General features: G+C 45.7%; 1 protein-coding gene across 1 annotated transcript in view; it reads right to left on the reverse strand.

Moving 5' to 3' along the window:
- poln (polymerase (DNA directed) nu) overlaps window positions 1-10,472 on the reverse strand; it is an 87,849-nt gene that overhangs the window by 30,021 nt on the left and 47,356 nt on the right. Inside the window, 3 exon segments of the mRNA XM_070449563.1 lie at window positions 772-883; window positions 5,357-5,434; window positions 7,441-7,498. Of these exon segments, the coding sequence (XP_070305664.1) occupies window positions 772-883; window positions 5,357-5,434; window positions 7,441-7,498 (248 nt within the window).

Consider the following 10,472-nt stretch of genomic DNA (forward strand, 5'->3'; position numbering starts at 1 on the left):
CAAACAGTTCTATCAGTGTAGCAACAGTTCTATCATGTAGCAACAGTTCTATCAGTGTAGCAACAGTTCTATCAGTTGTAGCAACAGTTCTATCAGTGTACCAACAGTTCTATCAGTGTACCAACAGTTCTATCAGTGGGTTAACAGTGTTCTGACAGAGGGTTCTAACAGTTCTAATGGTCTCCCTTGTTTTTCTCACCACAGGGTCCCTTTTTAACATGCACGCACACATTTCAAAACGCGACCGTGTAATCACTGCGGCGACCGACCTGGGGGTGCCCTGACATAGAGGAAGGAGCCTCATACGCCGGTTGCTGCTGTAGTCATGGCAACAAGGCTGCGAGCGTTTGAAGTGATGCTGCGGTTTGGGCAGACTGATGGGCTGTCTGTGTGTGTGTGTGAGAGAGTGTGAACGTGGGAATACGGTATGAGGCTCTCGTTGATAGGCTCATCCCAAACGGCTGAGTGGTGTGTGAACTGAGCATGCCCAAAGCAGTCCTGTTGAGTACAACTAAAAGACAGACAGGAGGAAACTAGTGTAGCAGGGAGGAGAGGAAATCAGAGGTCATAGAACTATGAAATGAGAGGCAAAACTGTGTGAGATGCGTGAATATCATATTAGTTTGTGTGTGTGTGTGTGTGTGTGATACTAAAAACTGCGAGACTGTGTGTGTGTGTGTGTGTCAATAGAGTTTGAGACTGTGTTTGTCTGTGATACCCCCCACTGCGAGACTGTTTGTGTGTGTGTGTGTGTGTGTGTGTGAGACCCACCACTGTGAGGCCAGCATGGTGAAGACGTCGGCCTGTGGGTTGTTGAAGATTCTCTGCAGCTCAGGGTCTGACGAGAGGTGAGCCAGCAGACGCAGTTCCACCTGGCAGAAATCTGACACACACACCACTATCATTCTCCTCCACACTACTGTTCATTTTCACTACCATCATCACTCAACATTTGTATATTAACTGATAATGTAATCAGCTGATAATGAACCAGGTAGTCAGCGGTAATGTTATTTAACAGAAAGGCCAAGAGAGATAAGAGAATCGAGGGAGAGGTTGTAAACAACACGTGTGTTGAGAGAGAGCAGGAGAGAGAGAGGGATGGGAGAGGTGGAGAGAGAGAAAATAATGGGGAGGAGGCAGATACAGAAAGAGAGGGAGAGCGAGAGCGAGAGGAAAAGAGAGAGGAGGGGAACAGATGAGTGTTCCTCCCCGCCTGGTCCCGTTGTCAGATGAGAGAGAATGGCTGATGAGGCAGGCAGGCAGCCAGCCAGTCCCTCCTGTGAGACGCCTGGGGGCCTGAGTTACCTTACCGCCATCCCTTTAACACCCCGAACCCCCTAACCCCTTATAATCTGTGACACCCCCCCCCCACCTCCCATCTCCAAGACCCCTCCCTCCCAAACGCAGCCTATCACATGATGATAACACACTTGCGCATGTTCCTCTCCGGATAGACAGACAGACTATCTCTGTTGTGTGTGTATGTGTGAGCCACACCTTGCTATCCCTTATCATACTGCTGTCAGGCTGGAATGCTCAAGAGAATTACCATTACTGACATACACCTACTGGAGAGCAAGAGATAGAGGGGGAATGCTGACACACACATCACACTGTAATTCAGTGTAATTCAATTAGTGGATTGAACATTGATTTTAGTGCTGGGGCTCCAAACTGGGCTTGATGAGAATGTCGATGGCCGGCCCTGTATTCTCTCTCCACAGTAAAACAAACGTGTACTCAGCTATTAGCCTCTAATGATGTTTTTCCACTGCAGGGCCGTGCCTTGCTGTGAATATCACGGTTCCTATTTCATTCCCACTTGCCCATGGCCCGCTTGATTCCTGGAACCAAGCGGGATATATCCAGCCTCGTTTGATACCTGGTACTGACCTCCAACCAAGTAGGCTGGTGGGTGGGGTTACACATGGCCGTACTCGATGACTGGTCTCACGCAACGATGTCACAGCGTGTGTTGTTAATACTCACGCACAAGTCACTGGCCCCGTTTTGAGAAAGTAAATCTAACTACGAAACGGTGCAGCTACAGAACACTAACGAATAACTCTGAAGCTAAAAACGCTGGATTCGACATCACCGACAGCGATGTTTGAAGCCATGATAACGCTGAGCAGCAACGATCACCGCGGTAATACATAGTAATTTGGCTAAAAACAATCTAGCTAGCTACCGATGTCTTTTGATGAGCTTCATAACACACGCACACACACACACGCACACACACGAAAACACGCACATACATGAGGACACACAAACACACGAGGACACACAAACAACTGACCGAGTCACTCCCATCTTGCAAATGTAGACACACACATAACGACACATTGGCTTCTAGGACACCAGATGTATGTCCTTGAACAGATTATTTAAAAATTGCACACAGAAGAAGTTAAGGTTAATTGAGTTGCTAATGGCAGCCTGCAGTACCCCGGTCGGCCTTCAACTTGAGATACTCACTGAGAAACGGCAGCACTGAGCTAGCCTGCAACGTCTCTTCCTGGAGTAGCTCAAACTGCGCATACTGTCTCCATGAGATGCCATCTTAACCGGATTCCTTGGTTTCAAATGCACTACTGAGTCTTCACATAGGAATGAATGGTGTCACATGATTGATGGCTTTGTCCATTCATATACAGTCATTGGTCTATCTCAACAGTGTCACTCTCGACAGCGGCATAGACAATTTTCTCCGCCGGAACCCTATCATCCCCTCTCCTCTCATAAAAAATGACAAAACAATCACATTTCCCTCCTGCAGCCGAATGAAATCGGCCATAAAATGATAAAATGTGCCTGCCTGACTGTGCTAGATGAGCTGGGCCTGTCTGGTTTAATATTGGTTGGCTGGTATAAAGATAGCTAGTTTAGTGCAGTGTGCTTTGATAATAGGCTGATAAAGGGTGTGTGTGTGTGTGTGTGTGTGTGTGTGTGTGTGTGTGTGGTTGTGTGTGTGTGTGTTGTGTGTGTGTGTGTGTGTGAGTTTCTGATGATGATAGGCAGATAAAGGGGAGTTTCTAAAGATCTCTCCATCAATGTTTTATGCGTCAGATCACATTTCCCTCTGGGACCATTTGTAGTTCAGAGAATACTATATGTGGATGGGGTTGGTGTGTGTGTTCTGGATGTGCTTGCCCGTGTGTTGTAATAGAGTCGTTCGGGAAGGTCTGCCCCAGCGAGATTTTTTTCAGAATAAAATCACTACCAACTAGCATCTTCCTATTGATCCCAACAGGAATAAAATAGAAGGCCAAAGATAGCATCTACAGTCGATAAGTCCGAAGGGTCAAATCATCTTGGCCTAAACACACACACACAGTTGATGTCAGAAGTTCACATACACTTAGGTTGGAGTCATTAAAACTTATTTTTCAACCACTCCACACATTTCTTGTTAACAGACTATGTTTTGGCAAGTTGGTTAGGACATCTACTTTGTGCATGACACAAGTCATTTTCCCAACAATAGTTTACAGATTATTTCTCTTATAATTCATTGTATCACAATTCCAGTTGGTCAGAAGTTTACATACACTAGTTGACTGTGCCTTTAAAACAGCTTGGAAAATTCCCAGAAAATGATGTCATGGCTTTAGAAGCTTCTGATAGGCTAATTGACATCATTTGAGTCAATTGGAGGTGTACCTCTGGATGTATTTCAAGGCCTACCTTCAAACTCAGTGCCTCTTTGCTTGACATCATGGGAACATCTAAATAAATCAGCCAAGACCTCAGAAAAAAATTGTAAACCTCCACAAGTCTGGTTCATCCTTGGGAGCAATTTCCAAACGCCTGAAGGTACCACGTTCATCTGTACAAACAATAGTACGCAAGTATAAACACCATGGGACCACGCAGCCGTCATACCGCTCAGAAAGGAGACGCATTCTGTCTCCTAGAGATGAACGTACTTTGGTGCGAAAAGCGCAAATCAATCCCAGAACAACAGCAAAGGACCTTGTGAAGATGCTGGAGGAAACCGGCACAAAAGTATCTATATCCACAGTAAAACGAGTCTTATATCGACATAACCTGAAGGGCCGCTCAGCAACGAAGAAGCCATTGCTCCAAAACTGCCATAAAAAAGCCAGACTACGGTTTGCTACTGCACATGGGGACAAAGATCATACTTTTTGGAGAAATGTTCTCTGGTCTGATGAAACAAAAATAGAACTGTTTGGCCATAATGACCATTGTTATGTTTGGAGGAAAAAGGGGGAGGCTTGCAAGCTGAAGAACACCATCCCAACCGTGAAGCAAGGGGGTGGTAGCATCACGTTGTGAGGGTGCTTTGCTGCAGGAGGGACTGGTGCACTTCACAAAATAGATGGCATCATGAGGCAGGAAAATTATGTGGATATATTGAAGCAACATCTCAAGACATCAGTCAGGAAGTTAAAGCTTGGTCGCAAATGGGTCTTCCAAATGGACAATGACGCCAAGCATACTTCCAAAGTTGTGGCAAAATGGCTTAAGGACAACAAAGGCAAGGTATTGGAGTGGCCATCACAAAGCCTTGACCTCAATCCCAGAGAAAATTTGTGGGCAGAACTGAAAAAGTGTGTGCCAGCAAGGAGGCCTACAAACCTGACTCAGTTACACCAGCTCTGTCAGAAGGAATGGGTCAAAATTCACCAAACTTATTGTGGGAAGCTTGTGGAAGGCTACCCAAAACATTTGACCCAAGTTAAACAATTCAAAGGCAATGCTACCAAATACTAATTGAGTGTATGTAAACTTCTGACCCACTGTGATGAAAGAAATAAAAGCTGAAATAATTCTCTGTACTATTATTCTGACATTTCACATTCTTAAAATAAAGTGGTGATCCTAACTGACCTAAAACAGGGAATTTTTACTAGGATTAAATGTCAGGAATTGTGAAAAACTGAGTTTAAATGTATTTGGCTAAGGTGTATGTAAACTTCCGACTTCAACTGTACATACATACAGTATAGTCTAGGCCAGATGGCTCAGTCTACTCTACACAGACCATGAGGAAAAGCTGTACTGGGGGGGAAGAACTATAGATAGACCCCCTCCTTCGATCCCACCCAGGCTAGTTATTAGAGCCCAGCAAAATAAAATGAAGGGAAAACGATACAGTACATTAACCCCTGAAAGTGAAACATTCACTCAATTGATATTTGTGTGTCTTGGTTCTAAAAGGGGGTTTAAAAAAACAACAACTAGAAAAGGTACATTTCCTAAAGAAAAGAGTGCTTGCTTCAGCAGTATAAAAAAAGAGAATACTAACAATAAGCATGGGGAATAACTTGCTGACACAAGTACACTAATAATGAATGATATGGCCAGTGTGACCTTCGCCTACCTGCAGCCAGGAAGGTGTAGCCGTCCTGGGGGATGAACATGGCCCGTGGGTGAACCGTCACCACCTCCGCTTCCTTTCCTGAGAGAACCAAACACACAGCCATGAGGGACACCATGAACCTACGTTACCATATTACTGTACCGATCATGTTAATATAGTACAATCCTACTACCCAGGACTCCCTGGAAAACAGTGGCAAGTGTTACTGAATGGACTATCCTGTATAAAGAAAAGAAAATGAATTTAAAATAAAATACCCAGCTATAAACCCCAACTTCCACTTTTATAAAGATATAACACAGCTACCATCCTACGGTGAGCCTGAATAATGTAATAACACTGTTCAGGTTATAAATGTGTTATAACAGCCTTGTCACCGCTCCATTCTATAGTGAGTAGTGCTGGTGAGTTTCCTAGCAAGTCAGCCAGCCAGCCAGTGCTTTAATTAACTGGCAGCCCTATAAATACAACATGTGTGAGAAGTTTACTAGAGGACATCTCCTGACTTCAATTAAAAGAGGAAAAAATAATTAAGTAAGTGTTTTTTTTCTATATGGAAATATGAGAAGGAAATATAGTGAGAAATAGTGAGGTAGGGAAAATATATAGGAGCGATGGAGAAGACAGCAAGAGAGAGAAAGAGAGAGAGAGAGAGAGAAAGAAAGAAAATAGATGTAGTAGACAGGTGAGAGAAAAAAAGAGACAAGGGGGAGAGATGAATAGTTAGTCCATCATCCACTATATGGTTAGCAGTAAACTAGCTAGGTAAGAAACTGGGTCGTGGTTAGCAGTAAACTAGCTAGGTAAGAAGCTGGGTCGTTGGTTGAGGTAATCAGAATCCCATCAGGACAAATCTAACACCACGTCATTATCCTGGGCAGGTAAGTGCTGACCTCGACTGAGTAAAAGAGAAAAACGTCCCCTACTGTTCACCATCACGCACACACCTCGGACGCTTGCACACACACACACAGGGCAACAAAACACAGTGTAACACCTCTAATAAGGACTGATTAGGGCTTCAATCACCTTCAAAGAGAGAGCGAGAGAGAGCGCTCCTATGGTAGGTACACCTATAGCTCATCTCTTGGCAGTAGTACTGTAGACTACTTTATCACTGACCTCAATCCAGAGTCTCTCAGAGCGTTCAGTCAGCCCACTGACACCCTTATCAGATCACAGCAAAATCAGTCTACTTGAACAGAGCAATACTCAATCATGAGGCATCAAAGCCAAAGGAAGTGAATAATATTAAGAAATGCTATAAATGGAAGGAAAGTAGTGTGGAAACAATTAGGCAACAACAAATTCAATCCCTTATAGACAACTTCCTGGACAAAACGTTCCACTGTAATAGTGAAGGCGTAAACTTGGCAGTAGAAAATCTAAACATTTGAAATGTCTTTATTGTTTTGGAACTGCTGTGTAATGTTTACTGTTAATTGTTATTGTTTATTTCACTTTTGTTTATTGTCTACTTCACTTGCTTTGGCAAAGTTTTTGGCAAAGAAAAACATATGTTTCCCATGCCAATAAAGTCCTTGAATTGAGAGAGAAAAAGAGAGTTAGAGAGAGAGCGAGAGATAGAGTTGATGAGTAGGTGCTCTGGAGATATGATGGGTGAGTGGCAGGGCAGGGAGTGCTGATGCTAGCACCTACGACTCACCGAAGGCAGGGAGAAAGAGAACCATAGAACTAGTGATGACCAGGGTGAATAAAAGGAGAGAAAGTGTACATGTCTGCAAGACTAGTGTGACGAATCTCCTGTACACAACTGTTGCCGGAGAGGAAGAAAACTGCTCAGGGATTGAGGCCAATGGTGACTTTAAAACATTTACAGAGTTTAATGGCTGTGATAGGAGAAAACTGAGGATGGATCAACAACATTGTAGTTACTCCACAATACTAACCTAAACGACAGAGTGAAAAGTAGGAAGCCTTTACAAACAAAGTTAAGATCAGCGTGTGTTTGTGTGTATTTGTGTGCGTGCGAGTGGTGATTAATTTTACCTTGAACATATGGAGAGGCTGTGCATAATGCATAATTAGACCGGATTTGAATGTGTGTGTGTGATTAACTGTACCTTGAACATATTGCTTCTTAGTGATCTGCACCGGCTGCCTTGGGAGGGCCTGGAAATTCTAAAATCACAAAACATTTATCGTCAAGCAAAGCACAACACACCTAGAGAAATATATTTATATGCATGATTATTAGAGAAAATAAGAGCGCAAGAGACCTTACACCTTGTCACGYCCGTTTAAAGGAGTGGACCAAGGTGCAGCGCGATTGGAATACATCTTTTAGTTCAACGAAGAACACTTAACAAACTAACAAAATAACAAACTAACAAACGAAACATGAAGCCAACGTAGTGCTCACAGGCAACTAAACATGGACAACTACCCACCAAACCAACATGGAAAATGGCAACCTAAATAGGCTCCCCAATCAGAGACAACAATAAACAGCTGTCTCTGATTGGGAACCCACTCAGGCAATCATAAACCTAAAACCCATAGACAATACAAAAACCCCTAGACAATACAAAAACTAAACAAACCATCCCTTGTCACACCCTGACCTAATCAAATAATAAAGAAAGCAAATATAACTAAAGTCAGGGCGTGACAGTACCCCCCCCAAAGGCGCAGACTCCCAGCCGCAAACCTAAACCTATATGGGAGGGTCTGGGTGGGCATCTCCCCGCGGTGGCGGCTCTGGTGAGGGACGCAGACRCCGCTCCACCTCTGGCTTGGCCAACTTTGGTGGCGCCTCTAGAGCGGGGACCCTCACCGCCAACCCCGGTCTGGGGACCCTCGCAGCGGGCTCCGGACAGGAGGGCGACTCCGGCGGCTCCGGACAGGAGGGCGACTTCCGGACAGGAGGGCGACTCCGGCGGCTCCGGACTGAAGGGTGTCGCTGGAGGCTCCGGACTGACGGCCGTCGTTGGAGGCCTCGTGCCATAACTCCTCACTGGAGGCTTCGTGCCATGGATCATCACTGGAGGCTTCTTACCATGGATCATCACTGGAGGCTTCTTGCCATGGATCATCAACTGGGAGGCTGCGTGGCCATGGATCACGCACTGGAGGCTGCGTGCCATGGATCATCACTAGGAGGCTTCGGCCATGGATCAATCAAACTGGAGGCTTCTTGCCATGGATCATCACTGGATGGCTTCCTTGCCTATTGGATATCAACTGGAAGGCTTATCGGATGCCCATGGATCTACCATAATTGAGGATTGGGATTCTTTTGCGAAAGATCACCTTCGTAGGATGGCTTCTTTGGGCCTAGTGATCATCTACTGGAATTGAGAGACACACCAGGAAGCTCTGGTCTGGGAGAAGGCCACCGCCGAGGTCACCAGGCCTGGGGACACGCACATGCAGGAGGGTTAGGACTTAGCCAGGCACCGGACTCCCAGGCTGGATGGAGCACATGCCAGGGAGGCCTTGTATTGGCCCGAGGCCGGATCACTGGTGCGTGGAGCGTACGCGCGCGGTCTCTTGAGCGCGAGAGCTGGCCCCCACCCGTTCTGGCTTTTGGATGCCAGCTTCCAACCCGGCCAAATGCGGGAACGCTGGCACCGAGCACACCGGCCTGTGAATGCCCGCCTCGACACGTGAGCATACACCATAGCACGGGCATGAACGCAGTCTCCATGCTCGCCACGGTAAGTCGGGGAGTTGGCTCAGGTCTCCAACCTGACATCTTGCATCCCGTGTGCCCCCCCCGCCCAATTTTTTGCCTCTCGGGCTTCACTTGCCAGCCGTGTTTCCTTGTACGCTGGTTCCCTTTCCTGCTGCTTCGCTCTCTGGCTTGCCCTCCACCTGTTCCCATGGGAGGCGATCCCTTTCAGCCAGGATCTCCTCCCATGTGTAGGATCCCTTGCCGTCCAGGATGTCCTCCCATGTCCATCCTCCCTACCACGCTGCTTGGTCCTGTTTTGTTGGTGGGTAGTTCTGTCACGGCCGTTTAAAGGAAGTGGACCAAGTGCGCAGCGGCGAATTGGAATACATCTTCTTAATTCAACAGAAGAACACTCTAACACTACAAATAGACAAACAGAAACGTGAAGCCAACGTAGTGCTCACTAGGCAACTACTAAGGGACGAACTACCCACCTAAGCACCAACATAGGAAAATGGCAACACATTAAACTAGGTGCTCCACCAATCAGAGACAGAACGATAAACAGAGTCTCTGTAATTGGGAAACTGGCCACATTCAAGCGCGCACCACTAAACCTACAACACGATCGCACATATACAAAAACTAACAACACAGCACATTGTCACCAGTCCTGTACGCTTAGCTACCAAATCATACAGTACGAATGCAAATATCATCTAAAAGCCAGGTGCGTGTACTACGTCCTAGAGAAATATATCTTATGAGTGGCATGCGTAGAGTTGAAGGAACAATCATAGAGGAGCAAGATAGCTATGTTCTCAGAGGGATTATACGATATGTAAACAATAGCGTGCCAGGTAATGAATCCCAACGCTTCAGTCAGTGAGTTGCAAACAAGTAGGGTCATGAGGAAGTAGCTGGTTGAATACCTATCAGTTGCAAATGGAGGAGACTGGCTCTACTACTCATAGGATCCTCGAATCATTAGATTCGGAAAACAGCTACCCTAATTGTTACGCAAAATAAGAGAGAGACGTGGTTCGTGAAAGGGCTTGGTGTGAGAGTCAATGTATACCATGCTGTAAACAGTCCCTTTGTGTCTAGCAAATCTCATCTCAATTAATTTTTCCAATTATTATTCCTTTTCCGCTTTATTCGACTGCAGCAAAACTCACAACCGGACAGCCACTGTAATATTAGCTACTCACCTATATTGCCCGTGTAGGCAGGGCAGGTTCATCCCTGCGGTTCTTGACATTTTGAATTACTTGAACAATACCTGAGCAATTTTGGACCTTTAAACTTCCCTGTTAGAGGAGTGACACATCATGCTTAACAAGCAATATAGATAGGGAGGAGGCGAAAAACCCATAACTAACCCAAGGCCAGCCGTCCCTAGCCTCTCCTCTAGTGTGGCACAATCTATTCTGATTCCACTGGTATGCAGGATATTACGGTGTGTGTGTGTTGTGTGTG

This window comes from Salvelinus sp. IW2-2015, linkage group LG3 (assembly GCF_002910315.2).
Source record: "Salvelinus sp. IW2-2015 linkage group LG3, ASM291031v2, whole genome shotgun sequence".
In the NCBI taxonomy this organism is placed as follows: domain Eukaryota; kingdom Metazoa; phylum Chordata; class Actinopteri; order Salmoniformes; family Salmonidae; genus Salvelinus; species Salvelinus sp. IW2-2015.